At 38.9% G+C, this 21,579-nt stretch overlaps 1 protein-coding gene across 1 annotated transcript in view; it reads right to left on the reverse strand.

Moving 5' to 3' along the window:
* Nucleotides 1–4,835: 4,835 nt before the first annotated feature.
* Cftr (CF transmembrane conductance regulator) overlaps nucleotides 4,836–21,579 on the reverse strand; it is a 158,804-nt gene continuing 142,060 nt past the window's right edge. The window contains exons 24-28 of the mRNA XM_036181863.1: nucleotides 20,722–20,877; nucleotides 11,199–11,288; nucleotides 6,852–7,024; nucleotides 6,149–6,254; nucleotides 4,836–5,036 (exon numbers count right to left, since the gene is read on the reverse strand). Coding sequence (XP_036037756.1) covers nucleotides 4,836–5,036; nucleotides 6,149–6,254; nucleotides 6,852–7,024; nucleotides 11,199–11,288; nucleotides 20,722–20,877 — 726 coding nt within the window. The remainder of the gene's footprint in view (nucleotides 5,037–6,148; nucleotides 6,255–6,851; nucleotides 7,025–11,198; nucleotides 11,289–20,721; nucleotides 20,878–21,579) is intronic.

A 21,579-nucleotide genomic window follows, 5' to 3' on the forward strand; every position in this document is an offset into this window, starting at 1 on the left:
TGAAGCTTTGGTAACTGTCACGCCTACAAGGCAGAGCCAAGAGAGGACCCCTGAAGACCTGAGATCCAGATGGGTGAGCTCTCTTGGTTCCTGGATCCTGGACACTGGAGGTAGACCAAGCGGAGTTCTTCAGAGAACACTGCTGGACTGTGCTTCACCTTTCCCAGATCCTGTTATCTATCCCTTCACTTGTAAATTACCCCACAAAATAAACCTCTCTTTTAACTACGTGGAGTTGACTTAATATTTAAATCAATATCTGGCACCCATTTTGTCTTTCCAGGATAATGGGAATACCCATCTTCCAGCATTCATAAGGCCTTGAATATCCAGATGTCTACAGCAGAAAGAATGAATCTACTGGTACCAATTTGACATATTAATAATCTTCAAGTTTTTCACGGTAAAAAATAAGTTTTTCCAATAGCAATCTCTGAAGTTTCCAGAAGGAAGATGGGGCCCCAACAACAACAACTCTACCCAGTCCAGAATGATGCCATGGTAATCATCATCATAGTACACTTACAGCCAGAATTTCAGACAATCTTACCTATTACTCTGAGACTTGCTGCAGAATCTAAAGTTAGTCTAACTGAGACTTAACTATTTGAGCTTTCTTACAGAACCCAACAGAGATACCATCACCCCCTAAACAGCAGGAAACAATTCTAAGAAAACAACACCCTTTCTCCCAAAGGTTTAATATTTCTCAGGGTTATGGATGATGGTTATAGGATTGAGGGTGGGAGAAAATATTGGACTCAGTATTCTCCTTAAGAAAAGAAAAAGTGTCTCAAAAAAAGAAAAGAAAAAGTAGAATGGGTAGGTATAAGATATTATGGTAGATTATTGTATATACTAGTAAACAAATTTAGTAAAGTATCAGCCTTAGATAGTTTGCACTGTTATGGATTCTTATATGTTGATACAAATGTAAACTATAAGTATCAGCCTTAGATAATTTGCACTGTTATGGATTCTTATATGTTGATACAAATGTAAACTATTTATATATTCCTGTTTAAGATAATTTGTATATTGATACAAATACAGAACTATATTTGTTATAATGTACATATGTTTCTACTCTTATTTGAAATATTTATATATTGATACAAATGTAAATTTATATCTGTCACACTGTATGTATGTTCCACTTCTGTTTAGGATATTTTGTATATTGATATATATTTAGGATTATTGTCATATTGCATATTGCACTGTTAAAGATACTTTGTGTATTGTCACAATTTTGAAATCATTGTCCTTTTATGGTACATTTGCTAACAGACTGTTTACCTTATTTACATGAAGCCTTAGTCCTTAGATTATTTAGGTAGATAAGACTTACAGATTTATAATCACCTATGCTTGTCATCTCTATAGTTATATTAGTTAGGTTATCCAGATCTACAGATACATAGGTCGGATGGACAGGTAATCTTCAAACACTTCATGGACCTAGAGAATATGGCATTTAAATAACTTAGAATTCTGTGAGACACATTTGCTCCTGGCAGCACCAATTTGATCCCAAGAGAATGTTAGGCTTCTAAGTCATTTCCATTTGGAAGTTTTTCTTCTTGGCACAAAATGGACTATTGGGCAAAGAACTGCCCTTGCCTCAACTGCTAACAGTACAAATGCTGTCCTTTTGGACAAGCGGGACACAAGGAAAAGTGACTTCTGAACTCTGCCAAGACAGGGTAAGATGGTCTTTCAGAATTCCTTCTTCTGGAAATGGTCTGTCAGATAACACTATGCCTGTAGCCAATTTGAATGCACCACAATGCTGAGAAACATTAGGTGACTGTCCAGGCTGCCAGCTGTCTCTGTCTACTCTTACAAGACTCCCAAAAGTTGCTTGCATCCATCTTCCATTTCTCAGTATCATTATATTCCTTCTCATGTCTTTGATGGGATTGAAGACTAGCAGTTATAGTTACAACTTAGTATATATAATATCTTAGATAGAACTTATTAAGTATTAGATTTAGGTTCTTTAGGATAGGACATCTTTTGGAATGATCTCTGTAATATGCCATTTACCTATGCTCCAGACTTCTCTGGATTTTAGTATGTGTCTCTTGTTTGATATTGTTCACATTGGTTATAGTTCCATATTATCTATGTCATTATCCCTTATTACTCCTGGACAATGTTTGATAATCTTTCTTATTATATATAGTCTTGTATTAGGTCAGAAGCTTCTTATTTAGACAAAAGGAGATGTAGTTGGTAGCTGTTCCAGCTTTGACCTGGAAGTACCACCCTCTTTGAGGCTTAGTTAACTGTCACACCTACAAGGTAGAGTCGAGAGAGGACACTGAAGACCTGAGATCTGGATGGGTGAGCTCTCTTGGTTCCTGGATCCTGGACACTGGAGGCAGACTGAGCAGAGTTCTCCAGAGAACACTGCTGGACTGCGCTTCACCTTTCCCAGACCCTGTTACCTATCCCTTCACTTATAAGTTACCCCACAAAATAAACCTCCCTTTTAACTATGTAGAGTTGACTTAATATTCAAACCAATAACATAAAGTATATAATTATATACAATGCTTATCATTTAATCTTGAATAGGAAGAAAATTCTGTCATATGATACAATGTGTCTGAGTCTTCAAGACCTTATGTTAAGTAAAAGAAGCTAAGTACAAAGGGACTAATATTGAGATTGCATTCCTACAAGGTACACTCAAAATCATAAACCAAATGTGGAATTTGTAGATTCATGGGTGGGAGGGAAAGAGTTATTATTGAATGAATAAAGACAGTTTTTCAAGATGAAAAATATCAACTAGAAATGAATAGATCAATAGTGGTGATAATTACACAGCTATGTGGATTTACAAAATTCCATTGAACTACTATTTTAAAACAATGAAAATGGTAAACATACTATGAATATTTTACTGAAATTTAAAGAGACAACTTGATGATTTGTATTCTAATTCATTTGGGATTCTCAAAGAGATTATATCTAAAAGGAAGATTTGTGTCCTATGAAGCTTATAGACTAGAGCTAAGGGTTCCAAAGACATATCCTATGAACACATCTAAAAAGACAGGGTTCACACAAATAAAAGGATTTTATTGACACATAATATTCTATTACAGTAATAAATATAATACATTCTTCTAAGGCTTAGTTTGTGGTTCAGAAGCTGATGTGCCCATAACTGGACCATCTTGACTTTTGGTACCATCTTTTCAAAGCTGCATTAAAATGGAACATGTGTTGTCTGAGAACCACATGCATGTACAAGATTTGCATCAGTCCCTATGCTTCACACCATGCAGGTGACTGGTCCTTATCATCCTTATCCTCCTCACTCCCCTTTGTAAAAATAGCTAATGCCATAAAAATTCAACATTTCAAATATAAAAATTATTTTATACAAATATAATTCATTATGTAATCATTCTTAAAATACAGCATTGTAATATATGAGTTTGAAACATTATTACTAAAATAAATACTTCCCAGAGAAAATTTCATTCACATCACAAATTATAAAACAGAGCATATAAAAGTAATTCATGATTAAGTCTTTTCCAGTGTCTCCCCTAGCTGAGAGAACATGAACATCCTGCAATTTCCATGAGTATCTACCCACACTACTCCTGGGCCTGGCACTGTGCTGCATTAGTTTGCACCAACGTGAGTCTACTTTACTTCAGAATTCTTAAAGGTCTGTTGCTTTCTGGGAATATACATGTGACAATTTCCACATCAAGGAAATTATCCTGGCCCCTTCATGGGACTGTAACAGTTCTTTTCCTAGGTCAGGGACACATTGATGAAAAGGATGTTTAGATTTGTGGGAGTAGGGCTGGATGGTCTTAATCTTAATTCCCAAGATCTGGGAGTGCTTATTATTGAAGGTAATTAGATCACCAGATGTTGAGTGGGGCATCTTTCAATACCACCCAGTGCTTTCACACTATGCTATCATTTGCTTGGAGTGGGACACACAGAATGTGTAGCAGGTAGCACAGCCATGTGTCTAAATACCTAGGACAGAAGAAAGCTGAGATATGGGCTATGGAAGCCACTGTTTCCAGCTCTCATTACTTCATTCTATCTACAGGTATGATGATTTCAGTTCTTCAAAATGCAAATTAACCACTGCATTGAATAATAAGCTAAACAACTAACCTGGTTGGCATTTACAGCTGCCTTTCCAGCTATTCCTAGGGGGCGAATGTTTTCAGGAAAACATGGCTTGCAAAACACAAGTGGTCCATTGTCAAGTATCTGAAGTGACTTCCAAACAATCTGACTACTGCTAGGAAGCCAGTTACCCAGACCAGATGAACACTCTCGATTTTTCTTCCAAAGCAGTCTCTTAAAAAGCAGGGATGGGGACTTCACCCTGTTTCTGAAGGCACAGACAGTAGGGTTCTCCTCCTCCGAGTCTATGAGCAGAGGTCTCTCGCATGATCATCTTGCAATCATTTGCACTTCTTTCTAGAGTTTGACTTTCTATCTTTTCCTTTTTCCTCCTTCTTTCTTTGTTTTTCTGTGTGTATGTCCATTAATGTGTGTGTGTGTGTGTGTGTGTGTGTGTGTGTGTGTGTGTGTGTGTGTGTGTATGTATGTTCGTGTATGTATACTTGCAAGAGGATATCCTCAGGGATTGTCCCTCAGGTGCCTGGCTTGGAACTCTCTATGTGGGCTAGGATCACTTGTCGCAGAGCCCCAAGGATCCACCTGTGCCTATGTCCCCAGCACTGGGGCTAGCAGCTTGGGGCATGCCTGGCTTTTTAATTTTGCATGTGTCCTGGGAATCAACTCAGGTCCACTGAGCTCCTTCTCCAGCATCCCAGCCTCTAGAGACGGGTTTCTTGCACTTCTTCTTCTGTTTCCTCTTTGAGAGCAGTAATTTGTGGCCGAGGCTTCTGCCTGCTGGAGTGGCGGCTCTGGAAGAGCTTCATCTTTTCTGAGGAGCTAATGGCCTGCTGGAAGATGCTCTTCTCACTCAGAAGCGCCTGAAGTGAGCCATATTGCCACACACTGCCCTCTTCTATGACCTAGGAAAAAGGCCATTAGTGAGACCTCAAAGAGAGTGAAGATCAAGCCAGAGCAGAAACAGAAATGGACCTAGGCCCAAAGGAGAATAAAAGTCCAAAGAAAACACAGGATTCAGAGCCATGTATATCTACTTAATTTTCACATCTGTGAAATTGGCTGTGAAAGTAAGAATTGGAACTTTGAAAATTTATCTAATACCAGGTGTTACATTCTGTCAGGGAACTGAAGGGCAATTGAAGAGCTTTGGAAACCTAAATAATCCATAATCCATCTCTTATAGACTCTTAAGATGAGCTATGTACACAGCACCATAAACTTTGAATTTCTTCAAAACTGAGTTTGAGGTCTATCAATTCCAAATTGGCTATGTATGACTGAGTATAATGCCTACAATGCATGCAAAGCTTGAGGCCAGAGGATAGAGAGCTTGACCCAGTCCCTGAATGTGACCACAGGAGCACAAGTGATGAATCTACTGTCTAGTCACTTGCAGCTAAGTAATGACAATAGGAATAAAAACGCTTCAGTAAGAGAAGCATCCACCTCCAGAACATTAAAAAGCCTTGGAAAAGTGAAAATGTTACATGATCCTTGACCTCCTTTGTGATTAAACAGGAAGGAATTTGTAAAGACCACCTGAAGGAGCTGTGACATCTGGGAAAGAAAATGAGAAGGTGGCTGACAAGGATGCTAACCTGACTTCCAGTAGTAGTAATGAGGACAATGAAACAGGCTTCTCTCCTACTTCATTAAAACCACTACAGCAACACCCATTCTGTACCTTCCCCAGGGGAAGCTTAGTTATGGAAAGAAACAGACTTCTTTCTTCAATAAATCATTTTATGACTTGTTCCCCCAAAGAAAGACCTGAAATTACAGATATCCAGTCTACAATGCCACTTGGTAATACACTACCACTGGAGGTACCAACATCGTTCATAGCTCAAGTCAAAGGAAGAAGACTCAAGCAGCCACACCAAGGAGAGCTGGCAGATGTGTGACATACGGATGAAGGAAGGGGTGCACGACTATAGTTTATAGTAACCGTTGTGCAAGATTACTAACATAAATGGGGAATGAAACAGGGAAGAAGTGTAAAAAAAAGACTTACCAAAAATCGCTGACAATCCAACATTGCCTCTATCCTGTGTTCACAGAGGATTACTGTGCAGTCACGGAAGGCATGTTTTATAGCTTTTCGAATTACTTGGTACGTTCTAGCAAAGCAAGAAAATACCACATAAAACATTACAGAGTAAGAATAATCTGCCTTTATCTTTGACAATATGCAGTGTCCTATATATTTAGTTCTTTACTTAAAAAATACTTTTAGCATTATATTGATACAGAATTAACCACAGTCAGCTTTCTAATAAAGGGGTACATTCTAAGTATTTAATACATTAATAAGACAAATGTTAATAAGAAAATTTCATTTAAAAATGAAACCACATTTTTATGTAGATTCCTCATCAGTTCTTTCTTCTGTACTATTAATGTATTTATAATATAAATAGGATAAAGAGGGAAACCATAAGAGTATGCACACATAACTAAATATTTCATCATACGTTGATGAGGTTGAAGAGTTTATACAAAATTACAAACTCCAGTCAGGAGAGAAAACAGGGATCTTACTGAATGCAATAAGTTCTTGTGCCCATGTTAAACAGTGACTTTCTCCTGGTCAATTATTCAGTAGCCCCTACTTGCAGGTATGGCAGCTGAATGGGAATTTGTATCAATATGAAGTAACAACATTCAATAACTCTACTCCTATTATGTTATTACATAACAGAATTTCGGGAACTCACTTGGGGTCCAGATGGGCACTAGGCTCATCAAGCAGTAAGACCCTGGCCTTACTGAGAACAGATCGGGCCAAGCACATTAATTGCTTGTGGCCATGGCTTAGCACATAACCCCCATCCACAAGGGTAAAGTTGAGCTGCCCAGGAAACTGCTCTATCACAGATTTGAGTCCAACCTGTAAAAAATAAAGAAAACACTGTGCTTAGAAGAGGCACTTGAGATACCACAGAACTAAAATTACTCAAGAGGCTGACATTCTAAAAATACACATGAGTTTGCACAGATTAAATTTCACCCTCAACTTCCAACGCCCACTTAGTTTCATTAAGCAAAAGTCTGTTTACAGTATTGGTATCCCTAAGCTGATTGGAGGATTTCTTTCAGCCCCATACTTCATTCAGGAGTCATTCAGTGTGCTCCTGTTAAGTGCCAAGTTCCCCAACAGACACTGACACACAATGATACCTATGCTTCCCGAAGGCTCTGGATTGACAAAGATGTATATAATAATATATGGTTAGAATGTGACTTAATATGCGATTTAAAGATAATAGATACAGAACAGTTATTCACACCATCAGGACATCCTATGTATATTGCACATGGTGAAGGGTTCACAAGCAGAATGGGTAGAAGACATGACATAACATGACATGATATGATATGTTTACCTTCTATCTGTAATAAGGGATGAGAAACATCATTAAAGAACCAGCTGGTGAAGTTTTAAAAATTAAATGACAGTTCAATAGTCATCTCCTTCACTTACAAAAACTGAGAAATTGATAACTTTCTCATGAAGTGAAAAATTAGTAAAAAAAATGGAAAACCACTAAAGTTTAAAGTTTCTTAGATGTCAGGGTAGAATATGGAGATTCATTTAGAGTTAATGGCTTATATTTTTAAACTGCAATTTAAAAAATTTATAAAGTAAAAGATCAAAAAATCTTTCAAGAATAAAGCATAATTATAGATGTCTTGGTGGTTATTCAAATACATGTGCATTATGTCTTCTTGCTAAGAACCACTGAAATGTAGATATGATTGTCTCTTGGAATTTAGTATGTGCAGTATGCCTCACATCGCAGTTTATGCCAGACTCATATGTGCTAATTATGGATAGTTCAAATAAGTGGCTTCTTAGAAGTACCTTTTGTGTAAGCATGTTAAGATTTAAAGGTGTCTGAGATAGTAGGGAATGTAGGCACATTAGACACAAAAGACTGTCCTAATGCATCCAAGGAGACTTAATGTAACACTTCATCCCTTGTACATGAAGCTTCAACCCTAACTCCACCTTGTCTCCTGTCTCCAGAGTTTGGGATTTACATAGCATCGATGTCTACCACTAAGCTAATGATTTAAAATGCCTATCTCTAACCTAGAATTTCTCCCAGTTATTTCTGAAACCTTTCTCTTTGTCAGTTATGGCATATTGAACCTTTCTGGGCTTTCGTCATTTCTTAAGCATCATACTGCAAGTATCAATGAGTTAAATTGCCAATCCATTACAGAAACATTTAAGAGACCTCCCTAAAATGCAGATCTGAGATTAGATTATTTCTCTGTTTTAAATCCTATGGTAGCTCTTTTCCTGGATGAATAAAATGTAAGTATTCTCATGGGGCACAAAGGACATCCTGAACCACCCCCTCCTCACCACACACACACCTACTTTATACATCTCAATATTCCCATGGTTTATACTACTGCTCAAGTCTGAATACCCTTTCAAATATCCTCCACTGTCCCTAGGATCCTTTGTTTTGTATAGTATTTTTTAAAAAGTTAAAAATGTGAATTGTGCTTTTCCTCCATGTCCACTAGTGGGCAGTTTAAAAATAAATATCCTTAGCTCCTTTGCTTACATTCTGCAAGTTTCCCAGTGCAAATTTCCCACTTAAAAGGCCACTGTTGTTTCTACAATAGTTCGCTTGACTATTAGTGTATAAAGATGGCAACTTCTAAAAATAATGTAACAAGAAGAGAGAGAGAGAGAGAGAGAGAGAGAGAGAGAGAGAGAGAGAGAGAAAGCAAGCAAGCAAGCAAGCAAGCAAGCTCGCTGGGCTGAAACAACAGAGGGCCCAAAGTCAGAGCTGCTGTTCTCTTTGGCATTCACCAGTCATTGTAGCAAGGCTATTCATTACTGAAAGGAAGATGATAATACCTATTATGCATCAAGCATGAGGATATTTTTATGACACATTTTACATGAGGTAAATGAATCCCTCATTTATTCCATCATTCAATCAGAATGTATCAAACACCACTCATGAGTTCAACTACTGCAGGCATGACAGATATTACAGAGAGCAGGACATGATGCCATAATCCTGGTGAACTTACAGTTATATAGGAAATATGGAATGGTCACTAGGTGAATTTTGATCCAGTGCAGGGAATTTTGAGGGACTGGAGGCATGGGATATACCTAGGAAAGCCTCCTTTCCCAAAGCTGGAGGGTCAGGATGGGTTTCAGAAAGAAGTAATGTGTAGTAAAAGGCTTGGATGATAAGGGACAGGAGTGGTGGCCTGGGAGGGTCTCCCAGGTACAGAGGGAACAACAACTACTACCCCCAGTCCTTACTACAGAAGAGAGAGAATTCTGTGCTTTAAAGAGAATTGAAATTCACAGTAGCTGAATCATAGGACACAGGGAGGTAGGAGGCTGAGAGTAGAGTGGCGAAGACCAACTCACAAAGCTCCTTTAAGCAATGTCCAACAGGTACCCTGTCCAGCAGGCAACAGGGGCACAGGGACGGTGGTAGTCAGAGGAGATGCAGGTGTTAGAAAGCTCTCCAGAGCTGCATAGGGGAGGGCACTATCCTGAACCAGCCCAGGACTTTTGTCCCAGTGTCTTAGTAGGTTGACACACCCCAACATGTCCCTGTTTGCAACCACCATAAAGGATTAAAGCCTAGGATTTGTGCCTTTTAACCCATGTCTCCTTCTACTTCTGTAGGCTAGGGCTTGGCACTTCTGTTTCTTTGTGGCCTCTTCAACAAAAAACTTGTCACTCTTACTCAAACCATGGGGCATTTGGGTTGGATAAGAAGCAACATCTTTATATTATACATTTAAAAGGAAGATCAGTGAAAAGATGCATCTAAATATGGACTGACAGCCAAAATTTAGCCATGTGACTTTCTGTATTATATTGGAATCCAAAGTCTTAACCATATCTTCTAACATTTTAGATGACTTTATGATCCTGCTTTCCCGCCAACTTTATGGGGACTTGGCAATAGCTGCAGGTTTTATAAAGTCTAATACCTTCTTTCCCAAGTTCTCTCTAGCACATTGTATTCTTACAGTTCACTCTGTAAAATCACATCAAGGATCTTACAGCATGCCACTTGCAATTTAGTTAATGTTTTCTTTAAAAACTTTGCATTTGCTGGGTAATAAAGAAACCTTGATAATGAAAAACGGTTAATCACAGTGCATTTTATTAGGGAGAGGTTAGGGTTGGTTACTCAAGGGGTTATCATTTAGCACTCAGAGGCTTCAAAGTTCCTGGCAAGATCTGCTCTGGAGGAAGGCAGAAAAGGGAAACATGGCAAGAGAGCAACAATGACCAAGGGACAGGAAATGCTGGAATGCCAGTACAACAAAGCCTAAGCCCAAGGACTCATGGATTTGGCCGAGTTGAGACTGTGAGATCTCCAGCTGCAAACTGATACTGGAGTGAGTGAAGGCTTTGGGGGTTGTTGAGATGGAATAATATTTTTTCTTAAGAACAAGCATGACTTTGGAGTGGAGTAAAGGAGGGAGGTCTAGGTCTACACATGTAAATCCTTCAGAAACTCACGTGAAAATCTTAACACCCAAGGTAGTGCTAATGACAGAGAAGACATTTGGGAAGTGATTAGGTCATGGGGTCTGAGTCCCCCATGGATGGGATTGGCCCTATAGTAAAAAGAGCCTCCAGAGAGTTCATTTACCACTTCTACTGAGTGAGATACAGCAAACTGTACATCTCTGAACCGACAGGAAGTTGGGCCTCAGTAGACAACAAAGAGTGTCTCCTGCCTCTAGACTTCTCAGTCTGCAAAGTGAGAGATAAACGCACCTTGTCTGTGAACAGCCAAGGCTATGGAACTTTATTAAAGCAGCATGAACAGACTACACAGTAAGGCCCGACTCCCCGAGAAGACGGATCTGTCTAATTCAAAACGTGAATGTGCTAGGTAAATTAGAGCACTGAGCTTACAAAGTATGTGCACATCCACACATGCATCCACACATCCACACACACAGGCAGATGTGTAAAACTGTATATCACCTATGGCAACCACACATATGTAGATGATCTGCCTCTTCAAAACCAGTGCATTTAGCATTCTTACCTCATCTGCAACTTCCCATATTTCTTCATCTCTCCATTTCCCATTGGGATCCAGGTTTTGTCTGAATGTTCCAGAAAAGATAAATACTTTCTATAATGATAAAAAAATTAGAAAGTATGAATAACTTATACATCTTTTTATTTTTCCTCTTTTTTCCAAAACATTTCAAGTAAAACATGAAACAAAACAAACATCCATGTATTCACTATCTATTTTTCTTAAATTGTAAGAAATTGTACTTTTATATCACTTTTAAAGTAAAAATGTAGCAGCATTTGAAATTCTTTTTGGACATTTTTTTCTAATTTCAATGTCTTTGAGATATGGAAATTGAGGCCATGTATGTCATGGAGAATGGAGTGTTGTTACTTATATTCTTCATTATAAAAAAAACCACAGAATCAGAAAAATTAAAAACAACATGTGTATGAGTTACAATTAAATTTCCATAACAAAGTCCTATTTTTTAAATGTATTTTCCTTGGATTTCACTGATGAAGAAGTTCCATAAGACACTGTACAACCATGTTAACACTCAGAAACTTAGTCAAGCACACATGCTCATTTAGTTTATAAATTTTTGCAGCATCTTACTTGGATGAACAGAAAGAAACAGAAGGCAGGACAACTCAGAAACTCCTAAATGATCACAGATCAGCCATTTGTTCAAAGGCACATGAGCTGGGGAAGAGGCAGGTGTTCCCGGTGTGGAAACAGCCTGCACGGCCATGGCTGTGATGCTCTATGTGCAGCACCACTTCCCCTTAGGTGGGCCATGCACTTAAAAGAAAACCAGTCTCAACAAGGAATCAGGAAATAAGTAATATTTTAAAAATAATATTGAGTCCTTTCTGTGCACACAGAAGACTGGCAACATAATTTTGATGTTAACGTCTAAAATAACTTTCTTGCCTTTTCTTCTCCTGGTTGCCTCTCTGTAACTTTGAAAGAGCGATATATTCAGCTGAAGCACACAATAGGAATGTTTACTTTGGCCAAATAGAATAATGCCATTATTCTGGAAGACTGAAAGGAAAGGAGTGGACAAGATGTTTTATCTTCAAAACAGACAGTCACTAAAGGGAATGTGGCTTGCAAAGATGCCTTGGTAGTTTGGTTCTGGTTGGGTGGGTCCATCTACAAACAGGAACTCAGTCTCTTTCATTTCCATGCTTTGTAAAACAAAGAAAGCAATTGCATGTCACCCCCATTCTCACTGCATCTCTATCTCAGAGCATGGCATCTTCATTTTTTCAGTCTAAGAACTGAGAGGCACTCCTGATTTACCTCACTCCTCATCCTACCTAAATGAAATGAGCCATCAGTCATTTATTTTACCCCCAAACTATATGTCAAATCAATTTATCTCTCAATTTCTGTTCCTACCGAGTGGTCCACACCACCACTAGCTCTCTCTGTGTCACTGAGAGAGCTTCCTAATTGGTTTCTTTCTTTATACTCTTGCTTCTCTTACAATGCACTCAAGTAATTCATGATAAATGGAAATGGGGCATTTCATTAACCTTTTAGAAAACTTTCACTGATTTCCATTTCACTTAGGACATACAATCCTTTCGATGGCCACAAGATCTTAGATCTTATGGCCCCTTTCCACTTCATCCTAGTCTAACCACATAGAATTTCTTAACTTCTTCACATAACTTCTTCTTCTCAACTAGAAATATCATCTTCCATGATCTTCACATGGCAAGCTCCAGCTTTCATTTTCAAATCAAATTTCATTTCCTAGGGGTACTCTTCATTATCAGCAAACCAAATAAGCTCCCCCAATTATTCCATATATTTTCATTCATTAAGTTATACTAAGTTTAGGTGCTGGAGATTTTTCTCAGTTGGTAAAAATGCTTACTTAATTTGCAAGAGGCTTTGGGTCTGATCCCACAAGCACATAAACTGGGCATAGTCACATGTGCCCATAATTCCAACACTCAGAAGGTAGAAAACAAGAAGATAAAGGTTTCAAGGTTACCTCTGTTACATTGGAAGCCAGAGGCCAATGCAGGTTGCATGTCTCAAAGAAAACAACTATAATTATGTGCACATCTATGAGTGCTTAGTTTCCAAAGTTCCTATCTCCCTGAAGACCATGTCTTTACTTTCTATTGTAGACACTAACTTTGTATAAATAAAAAAATGTTGCCTGAATGAGTGTGCTCATATGGAGAAATAAAAGTACAAAATAATCACAAACAGAGTAAATGTTACTTTTCCTCAATTGTGAAGGTTAACTTCTATCAGTTACTGTCTGGCTAATAAAGATGTGTGTGTGTGTGTGTGTGTGTGTGTGTGTGTGTGTGTGTGACAGAAAGAATATGTGTGTGTGTGAGAGAGAGAGAGATATCTACTAAATGTGACCCAACCTCAGTTTCTTAAAGTCTAACACTAGCAACCCATTCAACCTGTGAAGATTCCTTATAGCTGCTTCAGAAACAGAATGCCCGATTTTTATTCATAATAGGCTATAATATACATTTAGCTTCTTAAATTTATGACATTTTAATTAATTTATTTTAAACATACACATTCAAAATTATGAAGGAAGGAAGCTTTCTTTTAGGAATCTAAAAGCTTTAGCTGTGGTAGATTTATTACAATTCAGAAATCCGGCAAGCCTTTTGTTCATAATTTCTTGTCTAGTAAAAGGTAATGAACTACACATTCAATTTTAAAGAAAAATTGACTGGACGAACTGGTTCGGTTAGAATTCAATTGTATGCAATCAATCAGACATTCTATTCCTGTAATTCAAAGAGAACCTGGCAGTGGCTTGCTCTTGCAGTGCCAGCAGATGCCTTGCTTATGTTTCCTAAGTGGTTTGAACACCCCACAAACCCCTCTGTATAACTGCAAGGTCCTTGGATGTCAACCTATGCTCTTTCTCTCTGGTTTACAAATTCAACAGTCACAGCCCTGGGAAGTAGCATGGTTTGGCCAACATGGCACTCTCAGATCCATGCACCAAAGAAGTGCACCTGAAACTTGAAATCACCAGGATCCCCTACTGGTCTTGTAAGAAACTATTCACTAATGAGAAAGTTAGGGCGAGCAAATATTTGATATTTATTTAATGTCATGTATGGTATAAAAAGCAATTCTTGAGACTCTAGGCAGAATAAAGAGATCGCCATTGTTCACCCTATGACTAATCTCTTCCCTGAAACTGACTCCTCCATTCCTCAACTCTGTGGAAGCAGCTGAAACTACATGGACTTCTCATGGTTGGTCTATCATTGTAATAGACACTATGCTTTAGTACTAGATGTCAAACAAAAACAAAAAAGCAATTCAGTTTATGTGATGGCTGAATTTAATATAAAGTAAATAATGGAAGAAGTGAATGTGGCCCAAATACTTGGCGATATTAATGTGGTTAGTTGATGTCTCTTATCATTTCTGCAGCAGCTTCTGTACAATAAAAACCCATCCAGGATGAACCATTACGATTCTCAGGTTGCATTAGAATGCGTAAAATAATCATTGTTTTGCTATAAAGAACATCCATCAGCTAAAAAATTATGAAGAATATATTTCTATTCAGAACTATTAACATTTTATAACAAATATAGATTGTTATACCATCAGTGTGTATGCCATTTATTTAAATATAGAAAACTGCATATAAAATAGTAGAAGCATAGTTTCCTGGAAATCCATTCAGTGAGTCATAACACTTTCTATACTACAAAGTTTTAGTATAAACCTTTTTAAAGTTTAAAGTGTTTTCCTTTCTTTTTTATTAAATATTTTTATTTTACAATTAACTTAATTTCACATATCGGCCAGATTCCCCCGTCCTCCCTCCTCCTACCCTCTAGCCTTACCTCCCAATCCACCCCCCCCCCATTCCCACCTCCTCCAAGGTAAGGTATCCCCGAGGAGTCAGCTCAGCCTGGTAGACTCAGCCAAGGCAGGTCCAGTCCTCTCCTCCCTACACCAAGGCTGAGTTAAGTGTCCCAGCATAGGCCCCAGGCTCCAAAAAACCAGCCCATGCACCAAGGACAGACAGGTCCCGGTCCTACTGCCTGGGGGCCTCCTAAACAGTTCAAGCTAATTGACTGTCTCACTTAAAAAGAGGGCCTGGTCGAGTTCCATGGGGGCTCCTCAGCCATTGGTTCACAGTTCATGTATTTCCACTAGTTTGGCTATTTGTCCCTGTACTTTTTCCAATCATAGTCTCAATCTCTCGCTCATACAATCCCTCCTCTCTCTCGCCAACTGGACTCCCAGAGCTTGGCTATGGATCTCTGCATCCACTCTCATCAGACACTGGATGAGAGTTCTATCATGACAGACAGGTTGTTCGGCCATCCAATCACCAGAATAGGTCAGCTCAGGTACTCTCTCAACCATTGCCAGTAGTCTATTGTGGAGGTATCTTAGTGGATTTCTAGGGACCTCTCTAGCACACTTCTTCCTATTCCCCTGGGGTCTTCATTCATTATGGTATCTCCTTCCCCATCCTCCCACTCTGCTCCCAGCTGATACCTCCTGCTCCCCTAAGTTCTCTTTACCTCCTTCATTCCGTCCCCCTCCACAAACTCCCTGTTTGTTCATGTAGATCTCATCCATTTCTCTGTCATTAGGCAATCTCTGTGTCTTTCTTAGGGCCCTCTTTACTATGTAGGCTCCCTGGAGTTGTGAGTTGCAATCTGGTTATCCTTTGCTTTACATCTAGTATCCACTTATGAGTGAGTATGTACCATTTAATAAATGGGATCTCTTGAAACTGAGAAGCTTTTGTAGAGCAAAGGACAACAAGACAAAAACGATAGCCTACAGAATGGGAAAAGATCTTCACCAACCCCACATCTGACAGAGGGCTGATATTGAGAACATGTAAAGAACTTAAGAAATTAAATATCAAAATACCCAACAGTCTAATTAAAAAATGGGCTATAGAGCTAAACAGAGAATTCTCAACAGAAGTAGCTCAAATGGCTGAAAGACATTTAAGGAACTGCTCAACATCCTTAGTCATCAGGGAAATGCAAATCAAAATTACTCTGAGATACCATCTTACACCCGTCAGAATGGCTAAGATCAAAAACACTGAAGACAGCCTATGTTGGGGAGGATGTGGAGCAAGGGGAATACTCCTCCACTGTTGGTGGGAATGCAAACTTGTACAGCCACTCTGGCAATCAATATGGTGCTTTATTAGAAAATTGGGAATCAACCTCCCTCAAGACCTAGCTATACTGTTCTTGGGCGTATATCCAACGAATGCTCAATCATACCACAAGGACACATGCTCAACTATGTTCATAGCAGCATTATTTGTAATAGCCAGAAGCTGGGAAACAACCTAGATGTCCTTCAACTGAAGAATGGATAAATAAAATGTGGTACATATACACAATGGAGTACTACTCAGCAGAGAAAAACAATGACATCATGAGGTTTTCAGGCAACTGGATGGAATCAGAAAAAATCATCCTGAGTGAGGTAACCCAGACTCAAAAAAAAGTTTTTCTAATTAAGGTATATAATCAAAGGTTTGATTTTTAGGCTCAGGAATAGCTAAACTGTGTTTTATTTATTTGAAAATAGGACACATCAGTTAATTTTATGCCCTCCCTTGAATTCTGCACTGTGTCCAACTATCTATATCAGTAAGTTCTAATTAATCACGTAAGGGTGTGATCATCTGAGGTCCATCATTTATGTACCAATGCTCAACATACCTTCTCCAGGCCCTTCCTTAACCCAGGAGAATCAGTCCCTAGCTGCTAGACCATGCCATGACTTCTCCTAATACTCCCTGTGGTTGCCTCTGACACTTCTTTTTTCCCCTTTATATTGACCTGTCTTGTTCATAGTCTCCCTGCCTGAAACCCCATGTACGCAATCTTTCTAAACCTACAAACTTCATGATACTTTCTGACGTGTGTTCTTTACAACTTTCTTTGTGAAACTGTCTACACTCATTTATTCAAACTTATAGAACATACCTCAGTCCAATAACAGACAAAGGAGGTATGACTGTTTTTGGTTCTCACAAAAGTATAAGGAATTGTTATTATCACTATACTCATTTTACAAATAAGGAGACTACCACACAGAGAAATAAAACAAGTGGCCTAAGATTATACAGATGAGAGCCCAAATGCTGACAGAGACACAAATGTGAGTCAGCAGCATTTAGTGATTCAGCATAGAACAATGTATTTTGAATTCCACTCATGCAAGTTGTTATGTTATACATCTTACAACAGAGGGAAAAATTCAAAAGAAAATTATTTTATTTAGTATTTTTATCATTCTTTTTGTTATTTTGCTACAATTTTTTTGATCATTGTGTTTAAATCTTGCTTTTTAACCAGAATATCTACAATTTGTTCAAATTCTAAGCATAACTCAAATGAATATGCAGATAATTTGAAAATAAGACCTATCAGAAGTATAAGGAGAAAGTCATAAACAATGTTTGAGACCCCATCTGAGTGCGGACAGTGAAAGCAGAACATTTGCACTGGAGAAAAAAAACCTCAATTATTAAAGTCTGACTAGGAAACAGTTACATGTTTGCTGCAGACAGACAGAAAACAAGGAAAGAATGAGAAAACAAACAGCAGGAAAGGAAAACATTGATGTTCTGGAGGCAGTGACAGCAGCTTTGGGGTCTGGTCATCTATCACTGTACACACACTAGCCCAAACCTTGACAGACAGCTCTGTTTCATTACTCATTTTCAGTTTCTCACTTGGGTTTCAACTGTTTCTTCAATCTCTGTCATATGACAATGAGCACTGTTTTGAGTTCTCATTAGGAGTTTACAGGTTGGACTGGAACTCCGTGGCGTAACAAGGACAAGTAGTATCTCCACATTTGATATAACTAAAAAGTCTGTAATATAGCTACAAGCACAAAGTTTAGTAATTTTATATGGCAAATTTTAAGCTGTCACCTGTTGCCCTAGCAATTTCATTGTTTATATCCACACATGCTATCTGATAGCTCCCAAAGCAAAAGATTCTTCCACTCTGTCTGTGGTGAGAGTGATGGGTGAATGTTGGGTATTTTCAAACCATTGAAAAAAAAGGAGCCAGTGAGATGGTTGAGCGGATAAAAACATTTGCCATACAAGCCTCCTGACCTGAATCCAGACTCCACATTCCATGGTGAGAGGAGAGAACAGATTCCTGAAAGTTGTGCTCTGACCTCTGCAAGTGTTTCATACCATGTATATAGCCACACATTCTCCTTTCCTCTCATACACATACCACATACAATAAAAATATATGAAAACAAAATAAAAGTTCTCATCATTTATTCAGAAGAGCTTCCAGTCTTCCAAATTAGTAACTGAAGCTTTAAAATAATGGTTTTTCACTAGGTTTCCTGCTTAACAAGGTCCACAGTTAGTGAACAGTTTCGTCTTGGTATTCTAATTGTTTGAGCCAGTGGAATGCCAACTATGAGCTTCACTGTCCTCTCTTCTTCACTGGAAAAGCAGAGCCTAAACAGAACAAAGGAAGAGGCTCTGCTTTGGCTTGTGCTGCATGTTTTCTGAGATTGCTTTCTAGATGCTAAACTATAACAACAAAACAAACAAACAAAAACAAAGCTCCTGCTAGGAACTACTCAAACCACTGGCATCTTGGGCCTCCACAGCTAATGTTTCAGGATCCCTTGTATGAGAGAGGGGATGTTTTTCATGTGTCCAAAAACCAGTGGCCAATGAGCCTAGCATATTACACTAGCTCAAAGTAGAGTGATCTTCAGAAGCATGCCTTGTAAGGAGAGTGAGAGGAGAAAGGAGACGATGTAAAAGGAAACAAAATTAGTTCTCCTTGGATATTCGGTTCTCTCTTGATTCTTTGTGTCTGTCTAAAAACCAAACTCTGGGAAAGGAAAAGCATGTTAGGAAAAGTAAAGTGCCCTTAGTTTAGATGTCAAGTATGTGAGGACTTTGTCCGCTCCTCTTTCTCAGCTATTTCCATGAGGTTCAAAGTGTGTCATTGAGACAATGCTAATCATGCTGGCAGATGTCCTTGAGACACTGAGCCAAACCGCTCTATGGTCCTCATCAGCATTTCTGAAGGAGCCTCTGAGCACATTTTCCCCATGTTTTATGTAAACCTTGATGCTCTAAAAGAGCAGAAATGAAAAGAGGCAAGTCTGAAGATTCACTTACACAGAAAGGCAAGGCAGATTTCCCTAACTCCAGCCGATTCTGTTGTCTTCTGGGTCTTGTTTCTGTAACTTCCTAAGCAGAACTAACAAGGAGTAGAGAGCTCTTCTATTGTGTGGCAAGAGGAGTGACCTTTTAGAGTCGGCTTTTCTAGTGGGTAGCCATGTGTGAACAAGAACAAGAGGCAAAGATGTCACTGTGTTCGTTAGAACTGGGAGCAGAGGTCTAGAAACTCCATGGCAATGCTTCTCTGACAACCACACTGGCTTCCACTGTTCTCGGCATTTTTACTTGGCTAATTCTATCACCTCAGGAAACCTGCCTTCCTAAAGTTTCTTTATCTTTAGACCATCTGACAATCCCTTTCGTCTTTTTAAGGAAAAAAATATGTTTCTACAACTCCAGCCAGGATGAAGCTTCTGGAAAAACAGCAAACTATAGAAATGAATTGAAAGCATCAGTTTGTCAGTTACAATATTTAGTGCCTCACCACGTGAAAGGAGCAAATGCTCTGTGAAGACCATTTGTCAAGAATACACGCATTTTCTTGGTCTAGATTTGTAGTTGGTCTACCTGGTGATGCTTCTGGTATGCTAATTTTGTGTTAAAAGTACAAGGGTGCTTAAAAGAACCATCTCAGTGGAGTGGCTTCTGTGCTTAGCAGAACAAAAGGAGGAAATGTATTGGAGAAAGGGCAAACAGCAGCCTAAACACTGCAAATGTCTTCTGGCTTCAGTCTCAGTAAAGATCTCTTCTTGGTTTGCATTTGGGTCACTTCGGCAACAGTTGCTGTTTCTCTTCTGAACAGAATGTCAGCTTGTGCAGTAACACACACAGAACAGCACTGAACAATGAGATGAGAGATCCTGTATGACCCAAATCAAGCGTGGAAATTTATAAGCTATAGATTAATCTGACAAAGTTCTTCCTATTCCAACTCCAAAGAACAACCACTGCACTTTTTATTTCCAATTCCACTGTGTCACGCTTCCAGGAGCTTGTGATTTCAGAAGCATCTTTCACATCTTGCAAAGCTTTTGCCCATGGGCTGCTATCGCTCACTTGGAGCTCTAAACATTGATGCAGGACTATGAAACCAGTCACAGAAATGCCCTAGGCTGCTGCTACGGGCTGTGCTTTAGGAAAAAAATAAAAGCACTACCAAAACATTTCGACAAATACACATCATACAGAATTCCAAACTTTGGGAGGTGCTTTTATGCCTTATTGTACATTTTCCTTCCACATCAGGAGAGATAGCAGAAGCCACCAAATATATTTTGCAGAGTGCTAAGAATTTCTTAAGTATATCAAACAATGATAAAAATGTTGTTTTCTTTTTTCTTTTTTTTACATTTTTGTGCTCACCTGTGTTATTACTCCAAAAGCTTTCCTCCATTCTTGTAAGGTCATAGAGTTCCACGAGACGCCATCAATCTGTATATCACCTTGAACGTTCAACAAGCGTAAAAATGCTGACAGCAGAGTGCTCTTCCCAGAGCCAGTCCTTCCCAAGAGGCCCACCTAAGGTGTAAGCAATGGGGTTACTCCTGAGACAAGGAGAGCACACTGCAGATTCTACTCAGGACTGCTCCTCAATTAAAACCAGTGGGATTGGTTCTCTTGTTACCCAGTCATTTAAACCTTTTACACACCCCCAATTCTCATCATTAGTAATACAGGAAGAAAAAATCCGGAACAGAAATCAGAAACTGGCCATCAGGGATTGTATTCCTGATGCTGGCTTCATTGGCCACTGATGAGAACAAGGTAGAAAGTGCCCATTTTTACATTAAGGGAAGGTGAAAATAGCCTATCTTGATGCATGTCAGCTCTACAGATGAGCTCAAACTAAAATCAGGGACCTACAGCTAGATGTACTTTTGAGAATGGAAACAAACTTGAAAACTAACTCAAAACAGGCCTAACATTTATTTATTGCCCCCGACTAGGGAGTGTGGCTCATTAGTGGAGCCATACTTATTTTTTTGTTTTGTTTTGTGTTTGTTTTTTGTCGGAGCTGAGGACCGAACCCAGGGCCTTGCGCTTGCTAGGCAAACACTCTACCATTGAGCTAAATCCCCAACCCTAGTGGAGCCATACTTGTCTAGCATGTACAAGGCCCTGGGTTTGGGCCCCAGCACTGAAAGGGGGAAGAAAGATTCTGCCCCTAAGAAATTAAACAGTGTCAAGTTTAGGCCTGATGATAAAATAAGAATATGTTCA

Source organism: Onychomys torridus, chromosome 3, assembly GCF_903995425.1.
Source record: "Onychomys torridus chromosome 3, mOncTor1.1, whole genome shotgun sequence".
NCBI lineage: Eukaryota > Metazoa > Chordata > Mammalia > Rodentia > Cricetidae > Onychomys > Onychomys torridus.